Raw genomic sequence first — 19949 nt, 5'->3', positions numbered from 1 at the left:
GGTGAAATAGAACATAGTCTTATTTGTATCTTTCATACAGGGCATCTCAGAGAGCTTCACAAAAATAATGCTGCTGGTTCAGATCTGTGGCCAGTTTGTCCCACTGTTCCATTATCTGTTTGGGGTTTTTTGTATTCACAGATTCCAAGGAAAACTGTATACGATCAGTTGAATCACATCCTGATTTCTGATGACCAGCTACCAGAAAATATTATTCTTGTCAATACTTCGGACTGGCAAGGCCAGGTAAGTGCAGGAGAATGGATGATGAGCCCTAGGTTTCCCTGCAGGCAATTCCTGTTGCTCTCTCTACAGGGCAGGGCGGATAGGATTTTTAGCTTACATAAAAGGAAGAGCGAAGCAACCTCTAAGGTTCATATTTTGCTATCTAGTAAATGGGTCTAATAGCATTTGGGAGTTGTGGCTGCAGGTGAGTCATGGGCCTAGGGATCTTATTTTCACAGAGAATTATTACACTTCAAGGCGGTTCTTAACATGAGCCTTCCCTAAACACACCCCCTTCCACTTAAGGTGGCATTCTCCTGGGTTAATCAGATACATTTTTTCCTTGCTCATTGGAAATGGCTGAACAGTTTTTTTCTCTCCATTACACTTGAAAGGAGAACTTCATAAAATGCATTGAAATGGGGTACTTGGACTGGGGGTGGGAGGAAAGGGATGCCCAGGAGTACATATGCACAGGGACTCTCCTGGCCCTGTAATGGAGTGGAGGAGCAAAGGACCAAATCTTTGGATGCTACAGAACTAGCATAGGAGGGCAGTGCTGAGAGAGGCAGGGAGTGTGCCCAGTAGAAGTGAGGAGCGGGGCAAGGAGAGAAGGAGTGGGGCATTCAGATACTTTGTCATCTTAAAAGTGAAATAAATGCAGGGAAGGATTAACTAATTCAGTGCTAGGGCTAAGAATTTTGTGCACAGGTAACAGATGCAAAAAATAACATTCCTGTGGGAACCTTAAAGTATCACCCATTCCTTGCATGCACGTTCATTTGCTAATTGTACCTTGCACCTTAATATCCCCAAAGTGGAATATGTAAACACTACCATTGCGCTCTTATTTTGGTGCTAGTGCTTTATTTTTTCATCAGGGAGATAAGGCTTGTTTGCCTTTTTCAGATCAAGTTACACTCCTTTCCCACCAAACTAGGCATGTTTAAAAAACAAAACAGAAAAAAGTGTGGAAAGTGCCTGATATTATAATTCATAGACCTTCTCTATAACACTTATTATGGTCCAGTATGGAGAATGGTGGTACGAGGATCATGGGCTTGCTAGCCTTACTGCAGGTGAAATTGTTGATCTGTGTGATTTTTTTAGACCACTCCTGCTTTCTGCAGAATCAGGTTTAAGGGAATCTAAAAGCAGCTTGGCAGCAGGTGAGTGGAGTGGTGCTGTTTGGCCACAAGACTTCCCCCGTGGTGCTCCGCGCTTTGTGTGGATCAGATTGGCTCACCCCATCCACTTCCTCCAGGCATGAGGCCTGGGGGGCAGATGGAGAGTGGGGTGAAGAACTTGGTAGTAAACAGACAGTCTCAGCATTAGCCAGTGGAGCTGACGTGTGCCCAGGCTAAGTGAGGGAAACATGAGGTTGTAATTAAGGCTTTGAATGGGGGGATGGAGGGGAGACACTAACTGTAGTGTTTCCTTAGGAGTTGGAAGCAGCAGATAGTTCTGCTGGAGTTGGAGTCTGTCACTGTCAAGGAAAATGTGCTGTGTGGGCGTCAGGGTACGGGTCAGAAGAGTCCCGTAGCTGGTTTCCTTGGGTTTTAAGGTGTAAGAAGGGGGGGATGTCCCACTTGCCTACTCCTCATCCCTTTTAGATTGTTTCTGGAATGGTAATTGCAATGGTTTAGTCTGCAGCAGCTCTTGTTTTAATCAATAGCAGCCTTTGTGGGGAGCAGGGGAGAGAGGCTACTCTGGCTATGCTTCTGTAGCAAGAAAAACAAATCAGCTTGTGTTCTCTGCAGGAAACCCTGGAGTGAACTGTTTAAAAAAGAAAAGGGGGTGCGGAGGGGAGGGGGTCAGTAGTGAGCCACCTGCTCTGGTGTTCCACTTGCTGGAATCCCACCATGATTCTGCTCTCCAGAAGCTGTAATCAAACATCTGGTGCGATGTGTGTGACACCTTGGTACCAGAAGTGGTACATCCTGGGAGAGTTGTCACCATGCCAGCCAATAAGACACACATGTAACTCTTAGGGTATGCCTATGCTGCATTCGAAAGTGTGATTGCAGCTCTGACAGACTAGCTTTAATCTAGCTAGCATGGCCAAAAATAGCAGTGAAGACTTGGTGGCGCAGTCCCTGGCAGTATGTCCCAGCCTGGAACCTGGGTACATACTTGTGTTGCTAGCACACTGGGTTGCTGCCACAGCATCTTCACTGCTATTTTTAGCCATGCTAGCTAGATTTAAAGCTACTGTGGGTATATCTACCCCAGCTACAGTCATGCTTCTGATTGCAGTGTGGACATACCTTAGAAGGGCTCCTCTTTAAGCTTTTACTTCTGGAAGAGGTGTCATAGAAAACTGTAGCATGGAGTGCAGCCAGTAATTCCAGGAGCTGGAAACAGCTATGTCTGAAAATACCCCAGCAGGACAAATTTACCTGTATGTGTGTTTCTGACTAAAAGTTTGGGTAAAATCAAGTCCTTTTGGCAGTGCTTCGTAACACGTTTTGTTGTCTTCCCAGTTTCTCTCCGATGTCTTGCAAAAACATACCCTCCCTGTGGTCTGTACGTGCTCTTCTGCTGATGTGCAGGCGGCTTTCAGTACGATTGTCTCCAGGATACAGAGATAGTAAGTTCACATTTTATTTAGTGTTAAATTATTTAAATTTAAGTACAATAAGATGTCTGTTCCCCAGCTCCAGACAATCTAATGACGTAAAATAACCATATGTTCACAGGGCAGACTAGAGAGCTACACACCACAAAAGTGAAATGAGTTTTCCCTCTAGTAATTGATGTAGTCAAGAACTACACCCCACCACCTAAATCTCATCCATTCCCTAACGCCCTAGCAAGCTGATGGTCTTTGCAGCATGCCCTAAAGGTGAAAAGACACAGGCTATTTTGGATCAAGAAGGGGAAGCAATTCCCAGAACCTAGGGGACCGCGGGAATTATGCATTGCCAGAAATCTTATACTGAGGGGTTCTGTAGAAGTATCTCCACTGATCCCAGCTGTGGTGTTCTGATGGGAAGGGGGACAGATAGCTAGGACCCAGGCTGTTTGGGTTTTGTAGGTCACAACTTACACCTGAGCTTTATCTTCAAACCCCCGTGTAACAGTGTGGACTCACCCCTGCGGAGCCTCCTGCTGGTCATCTCCGGGAATTAGCTCTCCAGCCATTGGAGCGCCCTCTGCAGCCCGGTGTCCCACTACCGCTTGGCCCCCGTGTCCCTCTCAGGACCCCGGTGCGCCTTTAACTGGGTGCTTCCCCCTGGCAGTACCCCCACAGTTCTGGGTCTCCCCCTCCCAGGGGAACCCCCACCCATTATCCCCACTTCACCTCAGTCTTGACTACTGCCTCTATCTAGCCCCCGTTCACTGGGGCAGACTGCAGTATAAGCCACTCATCACAGGCAAAGGGGTTTGGACCTGCTGCCTCTGGCTACCCGTGGGCTGCCCCCTGTAATCCAGTACCTAATAGGCCTTACCAGGCCTGCAACCTGGGGCTTTCCTAGCCGGAGCTCCCCGGCTCCCTTGGCCTTTCCCCAGCCCTGCTCCACTCCAGATACCTGCTTGACCTCCCTGCAGCCAGGCCCTTCTCTCTCTGAACACAGAGAGAGACTGCCTGCTTGAGCTTCTGGAATACCAAATTCAGGACAAACTGCTGAGAAATAGGGCACCCCCCTTCTCCCCCCCCAAAAAAAACTGGTGGTTATTCTCCCATAAGATATACCAAACCAGCAACAAAAGTAAACTTCTTGTTTCACCACATTGGCTAACAAGAAGTCAGAAAAGCAGTTTCCTTAGGTATTCCAGTCCTGGATTCAACACTCAGACACTAGACTTAAAGATGAGTGGTTTTTTAAAATCAGTTTCATCAAACAAAAAGTTCTTCTAATCCGAAAGGACCAGCCCTACACCCAGGTCAATATACAACTCAGATCTTACCCAATAATCACACTGTTGCCAATCCTTTAGTATCTAAAATCTAAAGGTTTATTTATAAAAAGAAAGAGAGGTGAGAGTTAAAATTGGTTAAAAGAATCAAATACATACAATAAATGCAAAGTTCTTGGTTCAGGCTTGTAGCAGTGAGGGAATAAACTGCTGGCTCAAGTAGAGTCTCTGGTTGCTTCCAAATCATTGGAAGATCCTCAATTCCTTGGTTAGAATGCTTCCAGTAGTATAAGTTCATAGTTCAGAGGTTCGAGCAGGAAAGAAGCAAAATGGAGATGTTTCCAGGGCCTTTTATAGCTTCTACCTTGTGGAGGGAAATCCATTGTTTCAAACAAAGCCCTTGCACAGCTAGTGGAAAATCACAGAGAACAAGATGGTGTTTGGAGTCACATGGGCAAGTCACATGTCCATGCATGATTTCGCTTAGGGCTTGTCTACACTGGCACTTTACAACGCTGCAATTTTCTCGCTCAGAAGTGTGAAAAAACACACCCCGAGCACTGCAAGTTTCAGCGCTGTAAAGTGCCAGTGTAGACAGTGCACCAGTGCTGGGAGCTATTCCTCTCGTGGAGGTGGGTTTTCTGCCGCGACTACACAAGCCACGTTAAAGTGCTGCCATGGCAGGGCTTTAACGTTGCCAGTGAAGACGTGCCCTTAGTCACAGCAGAAGCCATTACCTATATTCCAGATGGAACATTCACAGGAAAGTCCATTCATTAAGTGTAGATCGGCATCTCCAATGGTCCATTGTGAGTTAAGTGTTCCTTGATGAGCCACTTAATTTGAATAGTTCCATCAAGATGTGCAAGCTAAATACCTTGTGGGCATTACCCTAGGAGCAAACATTTGAAATACAGGTATAGAGCCAATGCTCATAACTTCAAATACAAAAATGATACATGCATACAAATAGCATAATCATAGCCTTTCCATAGACATCTTACTTGACATAATTTGGACAAGATTTGTTGAAATTATATAACAGTGGTAGCAACATTGCCCACTCTTGGTGTAGATCAAACTTTTTGGCCCGAGGGCCACATCAGCATTGCCAAACTGTATGGAGGGCCGGGTAGGGAAGGCTGTGCCTCCCCAAACAGCCCTGGCCCCCGTCCTCTATCTGCCCCCTGACTGTCCCCCTCGGAACCTCCGATCCATCCAACCACCCCCTCCCAGGACCCCCTGCCCCTAACCAGCCTCCCAGGACCCCACCCCTATCCAACCCCCCCCGGTCCCTGTCCCCTGACTGCCGCAACCCCTATCCACACCCCCGCCCCCGACAGGGCTCCCTGGGACTCCCACGCCTATCCAACCCCCATCTCCGCCCCACTCCCCGCCCCCTTACTGGCCGGAGTCAGCCACGCTGCCCAGCAGGAGCTCGCAGCCGCGCCACCCAGAGCATTGTGCCAGCGGCGCAGTGAGCTGAGGCTGTAGGGGAGGGGCCGGGGGCTAGCCTCCCCGGCCAGGAGCTCAAGGGCTGGGCAGGACGGTCCCGCGTGCCATAGTTTGCCCACCTCTGATCTACACGGTCATATTTAATCTCAGACCCCAGAAGCAGAGGCCATAGGCGCAGACTTGTAGTACCTGTCTCTTAATCTGGTCTGAGAGGAACATCAGACCAGTCACCACACAGACAACTCGGATTAACAAAGCTATCCACAACTCTACATAAATGTGTCTGGGATCCTGTGCTTGTGATAATGGAAGCAAAGAACCATTTCTTTGCCTCCTGCACAGCCACAGTATAACAAGTGAACTCTTTATGCCACAGATGATTAGCTTCAGTCTGAGACTTCGGCCACCAGTACTTTAGCAGTGTGAGGGGAAGTTGTTACCCTTCAGCAATGTGAGTGCAGGGATAAGACCGAATATTTGTGGGTTATTCTCTGCATACAGTCAACTTTACATCATTCTCAGTGAAATTTGTTGCATATAGCAAGTTTCTGGTTCTAGGCTTTATACCCAGTGAGGAAATCTTTAGAAGTCTTGGGAAGGAGACTGATGGGAAGATTTTTTTAAATAGTTTGTAAAAATGTGAGAGTTTCTTGTCTACTCTGCAAGAAAACACCTGTGGCTGTCCCATGTCAGCTTACACTGGCAGTGAGGCTAATTGCAGTGTAGACATTTGGGCTGGGGCTGGACAGTGGCGTCCCAGAGCCCAGGCTCCAACCTGAGCCCAAATGTCTGCATTGCAATTCTGCACCCCCTGAGCCCCACAAGCCTGAGTCAGCTGACATGGGCCAGGCGCGGGTGTTTTATTCCAGTACAGACATCCCCAAAGTCACTAAAGGCAGCAGTGCATGCCAGGGGGTGCCTTGTGGTCATTTTCCCCCAACACGATTGAATATAATTGAACCCTACATGGAAAACCCAAGTACAGGTTTTCATAGCTTGGAAAAAGTCGGGGGGTGGACAATTGAAAGTCCATGTTTCTGAAGCAAATGTTACATTTCATTAATACGTTTTAAGATGCTGCTCAGTGTATGATTGTCCTACATGCTAGAATAGCTCATTCCTGTGACGCAGCCATTAACTAGATTTGTCTATATCAAGCAGTCTTTCTGACTGACTTTAAAATAGTTATTTAGAAGGCAAATGATAAATATGTTCCCTCTTTTTTTTGTCTAGCTGTAACTGCAATTCTCAGCCTCCAAACCCCATTAAAATTGCAGTGGCCGGAGCCCAGAATTACCTCAGTGCTGTGTTGAGGCTCTTTGTAGAACAGCTGTCTCACAAAACCCCGGACTGGCTCAGCTACATGAGATTTTTGATCATCCCACTAGGTAAATAAGTCAATATTTTCTTCAGATTAATGGCTTAAATCAAATGCGCTCTCTCAGGAATTGCCTTCAGGGAAATCTTGGTTAGGATGCGTTCCAAAGGCCACGTTCTTGCTGGCCATTAAATGAGACAAATATTTCACTGCTATAGTATTTAATATTTGTTATGGTCCTGTCACATTCATCTTTACATTCCTGATGCTGAATCCTAAACTGTTGTTGGGAAGCAGCCATTAATCATTCATATTAAATGCAATGGATTGAAATGAGCTCTCCCAAGACAGAGCTATGTTACAATATTAATCCTCTTGCAGTGTACTTTTAACTTAAGTGTATAATGAACTTTTGTGAATGTTCTGCCAACAATCCTGTGCACAATTGCTATGATTTACTACGGTGCAAGTGGTGTTTGAACTAATGACTGTATTCTGGACTCTTATTTCTGAGACTGCAGCTCAAGATGTTCATAGAAAGTAACTAAGAGGCTGTTGAACTCAGAGTATGGTTAATACTCAGTTAACAGGAAGCACCTTTAAATTATTGTTACACATTTTAAATGGAAGAGAAGGAAACTACAAAAAAACTAAATGGGCTCTAAAATTGCTGAATGGTAAACTAACGGGGGCGGGGAGGGGGATTTTGACCGTTCCTTTTACCTTCCTATCTCCCTCCTTCCTCTCTATGTTAACGACTTCCCCCACCCCTCCTCTTCCATCCCCACTGCTCACCCAGGCTTTTCTGCAAAATCCCATATATAGTTGAGTGCAGGAAAAAAATAGCTCAGTGTAACTTTAGTTTTCAGGAGAGTATCTCTTCATTCTTTCAACTCCTAGGTCATTCTGGCTGATGTGATCACAACACATTTGAAGTCAGCCTAATTTTTCTAGGGTCTAAACTTTCAGACTATGAATGAAAAACTTCAAAAATGTTAGTGATGAGAAGATCAAGGTTCTTGTTATGTTCATTGGGAAACAATTACACATGTTCTTGAACTGTCTAGAAGCCTGGAGAAGAGGAATGGGTGGACTGATTGTAGAGAGGGGCTTGGCTAGTGGTTTGAATCAAATGTCATTGGATGGATAAGCAAGGATGGAGTTATGAGTTGGGTTTGCAAGAATTTAGGAGCTTCTGGGAAACGGGCAGGGCACCTGATAACATAGCTCTATATAAAAGTGACTAGTGAGATTTTTTTCAATCTTAGTTTTGAATTCAATAAGTGGTTGTTTCCATTTCAAATGTAGCGAATGTGAAAGCTACTGATCTGTGCTATAAACAAGTGGTCAGTGACTACCATACATCAACGTATCAATTTACCTGACTCCGCATTCTAAAGGAGGTGGTAGAAGTCAAGTGATTGAATATGCTGAAGTAATGAAATCAAATAATACTTGTCAAGGGAAATCTAACCACAGTCAAAAGTTAAAGTAGCAAGATAGAACAGTTAGTGTTCATCTCAATGGACAGAGAAATCTTTCATCGGGATCAAATGTGCCATTGATTGAAACTTTTGTGTATAAATGCAGAAGAGCCTGATCCTGCTAGAGCAGGGGTGGGCAAACTATTTGGCCCGAGGGCCACATCCGGGAATAGAAATTGTATGTCAAGCCATGAATTGGGGTTGGGATGCGGGAGGGGGTGAGGGTTCTGGTCGGGGGTGCAGGCTCCAGGGTGGGGCCAGAAATGAGGAGTTCGGGGTGCAGGGCTGTGGTGATGATTTAAGTCAGTGGTTCTCAACCAGGAGTCCAGGGCCCCTGGGGGGCCTCGAGCAGGTTTCAGGGGGGCAGCCAAGAAAGGCCAGCGTTAGACTCACCTGAGCCCAGGACAGAAAGCGAAAGCCCTGCCATATGGGTCTGAAGCTCAGGCCCCTGAACCCTCCCACCCGGGGCTGAAGCCGAAGCCTGAGCAATGTAGCTTTACGGGGAGCCCTGTGGCATGAGGCCCCGGGCAATTGCCCTGCTTGTTGCCCCCTAACGCTGGCCCTGGCTTTTATATGCAGAAAACCAGTTGTTGTGGCATAGGTGGGCCGTGGAGTTTGTATAGCATGTTGGGGGGCCCCTCAGAAAGAAAAAGGTTGAGAATCTCTGATTTAAGTAGAGCCAGGTAGGAAACAGTTTTCTGGTCCCATACAATTTTTTGAGATTTTGAAAAAAATTCCCATCCTGAATTGGGCCAAAAAGTCTATTTCATATTTTCATGAACTGAAAAAAAAATAAAATTATTGGATTGGCCAAAACAGCTTGTTTTGATTTCAACTTTTTTTGAATTTGTTTACTATAAATTAACTTACATTTCTAAAGTGAAAAGTCTTGGAACATTTTAGGTTTTTGAAAATGACGAAACGGGATGTTTTGAGAAATTCAAAATGTTTTTGATGTGGGAAATCTGTTGAAAGAGACCTTTTCCTGTGAACAGTTTGTTCTGATGGAAACATGGTATGCTTTTTACACAACAAGGGATACTACAGAGCGGCATTACAATTGGAGGTGAATTTGGGGGAACTTTGGCAGATTATAGGCTCATGACACAAATGCCCCAGTCCGAATGGAAATGTGGGTAGCTATTTAAAGAATTGGAAACACACAAGGATAAAATCGAGAGATTTGGAGATGCTATGGAACCTTTCCATTACTTAACCAACATGACTAATCCCAAATACAGAAAATATTGATTGAATACAGAACAGCATAGGCTAGAATGTGGCTGATGGAAGGCATAATCCTGAGTTCTGTCCTCCTCTAGCATTTAAAATTGAGTATCCAGATTTCGATCACTAATCTGGTGTTGGAGGAAGCCGTGAAAGCCCATCTCAAAATGGTGGAAGATTTCCGACACCTCAGGAGTCAGAATTGCTAACTCCAGAATGTAGTTTTTAAATGCCTTGACCACCTTCTCAGCCAGCTCTGTGTCAGTCAACCCTGTCTCTGACCATGCAAATCTGAATGTAGTAAAGCTTTTCAGTAAAGCTGAAAAAGCAAATACGCTGATAAGTGTGTATTTAATGACTGATAAGAGCAGTAGGCCTACCTAGTTAGTTGTCTAGGGACACATTTAGCAAGTGTGTGGGTGCTCTGGTAGAACTGCAAGCTTTTCTTTGCCAACTCTGTTTACGTTTCACATGTCTCATTAATAAAACCTTGATTTTTTTTTTTCCATTGCTTTCTTTTTTTCCCCTAAGAGGAAAAAAACCTGAGGTTTTTCTGGGTTGAATTAAATTGCACCCTCCCTGTTTTGGAACAGATGTGATATGAGTTAGAACAGAATTTAGAGAAGAGGGTGTCTTCTCTGAATGCAAACACAGACCGTATGTCACAGCTCTTTTGAGGACAAGAGCCCTGGTGACCTGCAGAGTGGAAGGAAGGATCTGATGCACATGCTGCTGTTAAAGTAATTTGCAAAATTCCCTTTGACTAAAGCGGGAGTAGGAGTTGAGCTACAATGGAAGAGCTGAGTCACAGGGTCTCACTATTTTACAAGTGTATTTCTCCTCAGCAGTTTCTCAGTCCTTGTTTTCTTCAGTCTCTTACTTTTGCTTTCGTTTACACTTTAGAATGTTTAGGTCTGCTCAAGGGAGTCAAACTGAAGCAGTGTCTCTGATGCTGGAAAACAGTTTGGCTCCTGTACTAAGAATAGCAAAGAGTCCTGTGGCACCGTATAGACTAACAGACGTATAGGAGCATGAGCTTTCGTGGGTGAATACCCACTTCTTCGGATGCTTGAAGTGGGTATTCACCCACGAAAGCTCATGCTCCTATACGTCTCTTAGTCTATAAGGTGCCACAGGACTCTTTGCTGCTTTTACAGATCCAGACTAACACAGCTACCCCTTTGATACTTGTACTAAGAATGTTTGATCTGAGCAGCAGGGATTTTACTACACAACTGGAGCAGAGAGACTTGCATCACCACAGCTTGGTTATTGAGGGAACAACTCTATGTGGGGATCTGTCTGCATTGTGATTGGCTCTAGAAATCTAATTTGCATCTCCACTGTATGGTTATTTATTTCTCTTCAACTGAAGAATGAGTGTTTCTGTACAATGGCTGCCTGATGGGCATCATTAGCTAAAATGCCAGGAAGTTCATAACTGGGGAGAAACCTGTGTGGCTGTGCTTCTGTGTTGAAGTCAGTGCGAGCTGCAGATACTCATCACTCCTGAAAATCAGGCCACTTTTGTCTAAGATCCTAACTTTAAACACACAAGTCTGAAAACTTTGACCTAAAGTGCTTTGTTGCAATTGAAAACATCCTAATGGAGCATCTAGATAATTTTGTTTTGAACTTAAATTCTTTCTATACTAAGGGCTTGTCTACACTTGAAATGCTACAGCGGCACAGCAGACACTACATACGCCGACGGGAGGGGTTCTCCTATTGGCACAGGTAACCCACCTCCCCGAGAGGTGGGTAGCTAGGTCGATGGGAGAATTCTTCCATTGGCAGAGTGCTGCTTACATGGGGATTTAGATGGTCTTACAAGCCTCACTCAGGTGGATTTTTCTAACCCCTACACAACGTAGCTGGGTCAGCCTAACTGTTTAGCGTAGACCAAGCCTAATACTGTCAGTGTGTTCAGCATTTGGAGCAACTGGCTTATTTTTCTCTCCTCTTAGGTTCTCATCCAGTGGCGAAGTATCTAGGCTCTGTAGATTACAGGTACAACAACTTCTTCCAAGACTTAGCCTGGAGAGATTTGTTTAATAAACTTGAAGCACAGACCACTGGTAAGAGCCTGTTTTAATTTTTGGGGTGCATGGAGCAAACAACTTGAATGAGTTAGTAATGTTAGAAAATTGCAAATAAATGCAAGAGCTACAAATCTAAGAGTTTAGAGAATTTCACTGTCTTCCCCCAGCTCCCCAATTCCATATTGCTTTTTCAAGATGCTGACTCTTTTGCAGTCTTAAATGTCATTCTTTGTGGTCTTCCACTGCTGCTCCAGGAGATTCAGTGCCTTTCTCAGGATTTCTGTATTTTTCCCGAGATCTTGGTTGGTTGTTTTTTTGTCCACAGGTCTTCCCCATCACTTTAGCCAACTACCCACAGTAGCTCAGTGGTTTCAGCATTGGCCTGCTAAACCCAGGGTTGTAAGTTCAATCCTTGAGGGGGCCACTTAGGGATCTGGGGCAAAATCAGTACTTGGTCCTGCTAGTGAAGGCAGGGAACTGGACTTGATGACCTTTCAAGGTCCCTTCCAGTTCTATGAGATAGATATATCTCCATATATTAGCTCTTAGGTCTTTCAAGAGTTCCTCAAATCCTCTGTAGTCTTGAGTAATCTAAATTATTTTAGAGACACATGATGAGGGAGGTAATACCTTTTATTAGACTGACTTCTGTTGGTGAGACAGACGAGCTTTCGCCCTTATGCAGAGCTCTTCTTTTTTTATCATTGTCTCAAAGTGGATAATATCCTTTGCAGGTGAGAATAATCCTATTCCTGAAGCCTGCTGGAAGCATCTGTTCCAATGAAAGACACCCTTTGTAACTGCCCCAACCTGAGTGAGAACCAGCCAGTGTCAGATCAGCGTCTAGTTCCCATTCTGTTTTCAAGCAGTTCAACCAGCAGAAAATATGAATGGGTCACTTTATTAGGGAGCATTCCTAACAAGATCATGTGGGACCAGATGTATAATGCAGATTTTTTTTTTTACTACTTTGCTCTAAAAAGCAGAGTAGACTATAAACATGGTGATATACTCTGCCATTCTCACTCAGGTTACATAAGTTACTTAGACAAAAGGAATGTGCACACTGTGCAGATCCATGCATTGGCAACCTGAATTCTGTCCCTTTGTGTATGTGTATTGTGAGAGAGCCTTTCATTACACAATCACATACTATTCCTAAAATACCATATCATTTTTCTACAACCTGGGTCTAGGGTTTCATCATCATTTTTATTCTTGTATATAACATTCATTGTCCAAATAGTTCTGTAAGTCATCAAGGTAGAATTTTATCATTCCAACCCAAAGTCCTTGTAGTTATATTCAAGTTACAACTCTGACAAACTACACAAGAATAATTACTTTGTTAAAATATGAAGATGACAGGTGAAGGTAACTTACATTTCTTTTTCAAATGATGGTTCCTTTTTTACTCCTGAGGGAATTCTGCACCACAGTACATGGCAGAATTCATGTCCCCCGCAGATTTCTTTGCTTTCCTGCGGAAAAAAGACTTTCTGACAGGGAAGCAAAGGGAAACTGCAAGAGCAGTCATGCACCACTCCCTAGCAGAGCAGGTGCATTGTTTCAGGCACCCAAAGCAGCTGGCAGAGAGGTAAATCACCACAGGGCTGAGGGCACGCCAGTCAGTGGCTCCTACCCTGAGCTGGGATCAGCTGCTAGTCCCAGCTGGGCTGGAGACAGGAGAGGACAGGACTTCCTCTTCACCTGCAAGGAGTGTCTGGGGCTGTGTCAGACCCACCCCCAGAAACTTCCCCAAGCTGCAGGAAGCTCTGCATCCTCCCCTGCTTCCTACCCCCATCACTCCTCAGCTGTGAGGGGAGGGGTCACGGTACAGTGAGCTGCTTCCCCATCCACCCAACCCCCGTGCATCCATACCTCCCATACCCAGACATGCCTGCCAAGCCTCACCGGGTACATCCAGAACCCCACTGAACCTCAGCCCCTGCACCAGACCACCCTCCACGGAGCTCCCTGTACTCAAACCTCCACCCTGATGCCCCATCTCCTGCACCACCCTGAGCCCCCACATCCAGACCCAACTAGCTGCACCCAGACCCCCACAAAGCCCCACTCCCCCAGCACCAACTCCTCACTGGGACCCCCACACCTAGACCTCTCTGCTGAGCCCCAACCACCTTCACCTGGAAGCCCCTGAAGAGTCCCATTGCCCCTGCATCTGGAACACCCCACCCCCCGTGAGCCTTTGTGCAGCCAGATCCCCCCACACCTAGACCCACCACTGAGCTGCCTGCAGGGCCGGCACTTCCACTAGGCGACCCTAGGTGGTCGCCTAGGGTGGCAGGATTTGGGGGGCGGCATTTTGCCGCCCTTGGCGGAAATTCGGCGGCGGGAGGGTCCTTCCACTCCGAGTCTTCGGCGGAAATTCGGCGGCGGGTCCTTCACTCGCTTCGGGACCCGCCGCCAAAGTGCCCCGAAGACACGGAGCAGAAGGACCCCTGCCGCCGAATGTTCAGAAGAGGAGCGCTGCCACCTAGGGTGGCAAAAACCCTGGCGCCGCTCCTGGCTGCCTGCACTCAGATTGTCCCACACAGAATCCTCTCACCCCACACCTGGATTCCCCCATACTGAGCCTCTCCACATTTGGATCCTGCCTGGTTGTGCCTGCCTGCCCCATACCTGATGCAGAGAAGCGGGGCCCCGGGATGCTCCTGGGGCAGGCCCAGGCCTTGTGCTGTGTCAGGGTCGGGTGCAGTCTCACCACTGAGTCTGTGTCCCTGGAGGAGTGGAGCTGCAGGGTGATCTCCCACCTTCAGCACGCCAGTGGCCTGTGCTCCCCACTGCCATGCTAGAGCCTCTGCATTTACTTATTGACAAATAAAACTTGCAGAATTTTTCATTTTTTGGCGCAGAATGCCCTCAGGACTACTGTTTGTATTCCAAACACGAGTGAGATTTCGGTATCAGTGTCTGTAGGCCTGCACGTGGCGCAGACGTGGTTATATGCGGCTGTGTGGGATGACACCACCTTAGTTTCTTCTTACCGTCCCATGGTCAAAGTCCGAATTCATATAGTTTTCTGTTATCTTCTACAGTTTGTTACTGTTAGTGTAGTTCATAGAATCATAGAATATCAGGGTTGGAAGGGACCTCAGGAGGTATCTAGTCCAACCTCCTGCTCAAAGCAGGACCTAATCCCAACTAAATAATCCTAGCCAGGGCTTTGTCAAGCCTGACCTTAAAAACCTCTAAGTTTGTCTCACCCTCTCCCGTTTGAGGCCTGGTCTCTTCCCCTCCTCTTCCCCCTCCCCCCCCTCCCATTTCTCTGGGGGATTATGCCCCATGTTCTGGGGTTCAAGAACTGTGCTTTGCCCTCGCTCATTCTCAGTGAGCAACGAGCACCACCCCCACCCTTGCTGCAAGATTTGCAGGTCCTTCCCGCCGTGGACTTGAAGCTTGTCTGCTCCGTCTCAGTAAGTTCCTCATGGAGGAGGCTCTCCAGCCGTGTGCATTGTCCGACCCGGGACTATCATTAATGGGCAGCAAGCAGTCTGGTACACACCTGCCTCCTGTGCCCCAATGCTCGAACAGGCAGAATCAGGTACTTTGCCCCCTGTAAGGGCAGACTTTGTCTTCTCCCACCCTCCCCTTCTTCGTTGGTGATACACATGGCACAATGCTTGAGACAGCACGCACATGGCTCTGCCCCTCCAGACAGGGCAGCCAAATGCCTGGATCTCCTGGGCCAGAAGGTATTCTCTTCCGTAGCATTTTAGTTTCACATTACTAACTACCAGGCTCTGCTGGCGAAGTATGACTTTACCAACTGTGCCAAGCTAGTAGAGTTCCTGGATAACTTGTCACCGGACAAATGACAACACTTCCAGGCCCTGGTACAAGAAGGTAGCCTGATGGCCAAGGTGACCCTCCAGATTTCAGTCAAAGCAGCGGACATGTCCTCCTGCTCCCTCACCACCAGAGGTAGTCATGCACCAGGAGTTGTGGCTACAATCCTCTGGCTTCCCATGGGAGGTCGAAGACCTCCCCTTCAACCAGGACAAGCTGTTCTTGTATAGGACTGATGAGTCCCTTCACTCCCTGAAGGACTTGAGGGCTATGCTTCAATGTCTTGAGAGATATGCCGCAGCAGAGGCAGCAATGACAACCCTTCCGGCCCCGGTCCTATGTGCCATACCAGACCCCTAGACCTGCTATCAGGACTCTCCCACAAAAGTACACAAGTCCCAGTGGCTTCAGCCACCTCTTCCTCCTTGCCTCGGCAACCCCCTCAGGCACAGTTTTGACACATACATCAAGACCTGCAAGTCCCCCACGTCACCATCCTTTGCCCCCTCTGTCACATTTGGGAGCCATCTTGCCCTTTTTGCTCCCAACTGGGGCAAGATCACCACGAACTGTTGGGTGTTGGAGCTCGTGTGGCACGGTTACTCTCAAGTTTCACACCTTCTTGCTGCACCTGCCCTTCAGACTCCTACAGGGGGTCCCTCCCATCACACCCTCCTACAACATGAGGCGCACACCTTCCTGGCCAAGGGTGTGATGGAACAGGTACTCAATCCCTTTGTTGGCAAGGGGTTCTACCTTCTGTACTTTCTTATCCCGAAGAAGGGCGGAGGGTTCCGCCCCATCCTCGATCTCCCCCTTCTCAACACCTTCATCAGCAAGACCAAGTTCCATATGGTGATGCTCACCTTGATCTTTCCTTCCCTTCTCCAGGGAGTCTGGTTTGCAGCTCTCAATATGACATATCAACATCTGCCCAGTCTACTGCAAATTTCTTTGCTTCCGTGTGGGCGTCAACCGCTAGCAGGTCAGAGTTCTCCCCTTCAGCATCGCAGTGGCGCAACGGGTATTCACAAAGGTATTTGCGGTCATGGCGGGACAGCTATAGTGTCTGGGTTAGTCAATGTTCCCATATCTGGATGATGTCTTCTTGTCGTGTCCTCCCATGCCAAGCTTTCAGCTGCGATTCATGGTCTTTGCTCTCTCCTCACTACTCTTGGAATTTGTATCAACGAGAAGAAATCAGCGCTTGTCCTAAACAGAGGATCCACTTTATCGGTGCCTGCCACATTTCCATGGCGGCTGGTGCCTTTCTGCTGGTGGACTGCTTCACCGCGCTGACGGCTGTGGTGGTGGACCTACACCGCAACCTGCACCAGGGTGTGCCGCTGCCTCCTTGGGCACATGACGGCCTGTACCTATGTAACACTGCATGCCCACTTGCACATGCGCTGCCGCCAGATGCAGCTCCTGTCAGTTGTCCAGCCCCATAACGCCCTGCTGGATAGCACACTGCTTGTCCCATGGTTGGTTCAGGCTTCTCTTCACTGCCCTGTCACAATTATCCCCCTGACCACGGATGCCTCCCTCGCCAGTTGGGGCTCTCATCTGGGCACACACACCGCCCAGGGCGTTTGGACACAGCGCGAAGCCCGCATACACATCAATGTACTGGAGCTCTGACCGGTCCGCTTGGCCTGTCTGTTCCGGCCTCTCACCCGTGCCACTCATGTTCAGCTCCTCTCTGACAATACCATGGCAGTGGCCTATATCAACAGGCAAGAGGGCACCAAATCCCTGTCACTCTGTACAGAATCCATCTGCCTCTGGAACTGGTGTATCCACCACTATGTCATGCTCCATGCGGCCTACCTCCCGTGCACACAGAACTCCCTGACCAGTGTGGTCAGCCAGCATTGGTACATCAGTCACAAGGGGGAACTCCATGACCCCACTCTCCACTCCCTCTGCCATGCCAGGGACACCCCTCGATGGGACCTTTTTTGCCATGTGCAACAACCACAAGTTCCCCCTCTACTGTTCCCTGGGGGCCATGGAGCCCGGCTCCCAAGGCAATGCCCTCCTCCTGCCTTGCTGCAGCAAACTCCTGCCTTCCACCCCCATTTCCCTCCTTCCCCAGGTCCTACAGAAGATCATAGAATATCAGGGTTGGAAGGGGCCTCAGGAGGTCATCTAGTCCAACCCCCTGCACAAAGCAGGACCAATCCCCAACTAAATCATCCCAGCCAGGGCTTTGTCAAGACTGACCTTAAAAACCTCTAAGGAAGGAGATTCCACCACCTCCCTAGGTAACCCATTCCAGTACTTCACCACCCTCCTAGTGAAAAAGTTTTTCCTAATATCCAACCTAAACCTCCCACACTGCAACTTGAGACCATTACTCCTTGTTCTGTCATCAGGTACCACTGAGAACAGTCTAGATCCATCCTCTCTGGAACCCCCTTTCAGGTAGTTGAAAGCAGCTATCAAATCCCCCCTCATTCTTCTCTTCTGCAGACTAAATAATCCCAGTTTCCTCAGCCTCTCCTCATAAGTCATGTGCTCCAGCCCCATAATCATTTTTGTTGCCCTCCGTTGGACTCTTCCCAATTTTTCCACATCCTTCTTGTAGTGTGGGGCCCAAAACTGGACACAGTACTCCAGATGAGGCCTCACCAATGCCGAATAAAGGGTAATGATCACGTCCCTCGATCTGCTGGCAATGCTCCTTCTTATACTGCCCAAAATGCCGTTAGCCTTCTTGTCAATAAGGGCACACTGTTGACTCGTATCCAGCTTCTCATCCACTGTAACCCCTAGTATCTGACAAGACCCCAGGCCACGATTATCCTAATCGCCCCATTCTGGCCTAGTCAGTTTTGGTTTCTGGATCTCCTAAGGCTCTATGCCTGCTCCCAGACCTCCTCACCCAGGACCGGGGCAGTGTCTGTCACCCCAACCCTGGTCCCCTTCATCTCATAGCCAGGCTTTTGGATGGGGCTCATGCATAGACAAGTCTGTTTGACACTGGTGTGACGCATTCTTATGCACAGGAGGCAGACCTCCACCAGAGCGTCCTACACAGTTTCACCTCCTGGGCTCAGCACCATCGCCTTCCCCTTGATACCATCGCCACCCTGCCATCCTGGACTACCTCCACACCTCTTCGTGGCCATTGCGGACAGATCCTGGGGCCAAGCATGCATCTGAGAATGCCTGGCTGGATTACGGTACACTCAACGTGGGTGCAAGCAGCTGCGTCCACCTCCCTGGTGGATGTATCCTGGCATGACATCCGCTGGGCGGCAATGTGGCATTCTGTGCACACCTTTCACCATCCGCTATGCCATAGCCCGGGAGTGGCAGTTGATACAGCTGTGGGTTGTGCCATCCTCCAGACTGCTATACCTCTTGCATCCTCGCACCCCCCTCCGCACTGATCATTGCTTGCTACTCGCATGTGCTTGGAATACATATAGGGCCCATCACTCGAAGAAGAAAAAGAGGAGGTTATTTACCTGTAACTGGAGGTTCTTTGAGATCTGTGGTCACTATTTGTATTCCAATACCCACCCACCCTCCATCCCCTCTGCTGTGGTCATCAGTAAGAGGATCATAGAATCTCAGGTTTGGAAGGGACCTCAGGAGGTCATCTAGTCCAACCCCCTGCTCAAAGCAGGACCAATCCCCAGACAGATTTTTGCCCCAGATCCCTAAGTGGCCCCCTTGAGGATTGAACTCACAACCCTGGGTTTAGCAGGCCAACGCTCAAACCACTGAGCCATCCCTCCCCCCCAAATTAATGGAGATATCCTATCTCCTAGAACTGGAAGAGACCTTGAAAGGTCATTGCGTCCAGCCCTCTGCCTTCACTAGCAGGACCAAGTACTGATTTTGCCCCAGATCCCTAAGTTTTTGTCCCCTCAAGGATTTAACTCACAACCCTGGGTTTATGACTCGGAGTGTCGCCCCGCGCAGCCTCATATAACCTTGCCTGCACCACGAGGCTACATGTGGTGCATGTGTGAGTTGATGGACACTGCTACAGAAATCTTGCAACTTAGCGCATGGCGTTCATGCGCACTTGTGTTTGGAATACAAATAGAGAGCACACATCTAGAAGAACTTCCAGTTATAGGGAAGCAACTTCCTCTTTTCCATTACTTTTACAATTAATCATCAATGTTAATGACAACATTGACGTAAAAATTCACCATACACACTTCACACACAACCTTGACTCTGACAAGTACAAGCTTACAAACTTTCAGCTTATCACTAATGTATTTAATTTTTAAACTCTAAAGTATTTTATCATTGATATTCCTAACCTGGCATTTTTCTGTATTCTCAGTTAGGCACTCAGCAGGGCTATGAGAGTTAATTAGGAAGTCAGGTTGTCCAGAGACTTCAGTGAGCAGAGCAACTTGTTAAAGTACTGGGAACTAAGGGTGTAGGCATTTTCCTGATTTAGCTCCTTAAAGTCTTGAGGGAGAAGAATGGAACTGGCTCACGGGTGAACCAGTTCAGCATCAATGCAGTTGCTTTAGCATGTAAGGTTTTCAGCAA

General features: G+C 47.6%; 1 protein-coding gene across 1 annotated transcript in view; it reads left to right on the top strand.

The window, feature by feature from the left end:
- LOC112107397 (phosphofurin acidic cluster sorting protein 2) overlaps positions 1–19949 on the top strand; it is a 168643-nt gene that overhangs the window by 108243 nt on the left and 40451 nt on the right. The window contains exons 14-17 of the mRNA XM_024201092.3: positions 142–246; positions 2709–2815; positions 6775–6929; positions 11538–11648. Coding sequence (XP_024056860.1) covers positions 142–246; positions 2709–2815; positions 6775–6929; positions 11538–11648 — 478 coding nt within the window. The remainder of the gene's footprint in view (positions 1–141; positions 247–2708; positions 2816–6774; positions 6930–11537; positions 11649–19949) is intronic.

The sequence above is a fragment of the Terrapene carolina genome, unplaced genomic scaffold (assembly GCF_002925995.2).
Source record: "Terrapene carolina triunguis isolate 2854851 unplaced genomic scaffold, T_m_triunguis-2.0 Scaffold210, whole genome shotgun sequence".
NCBI classification, from domain to species: domain Eukaryota; kingdom Metazoa; phylum Chordata; order Testudines; family Emydidae; genus Terrapene; species Terrapene triunguis.
This window is presented reverse-complemented; position numbering and strand designations above follow the sequence as displayed.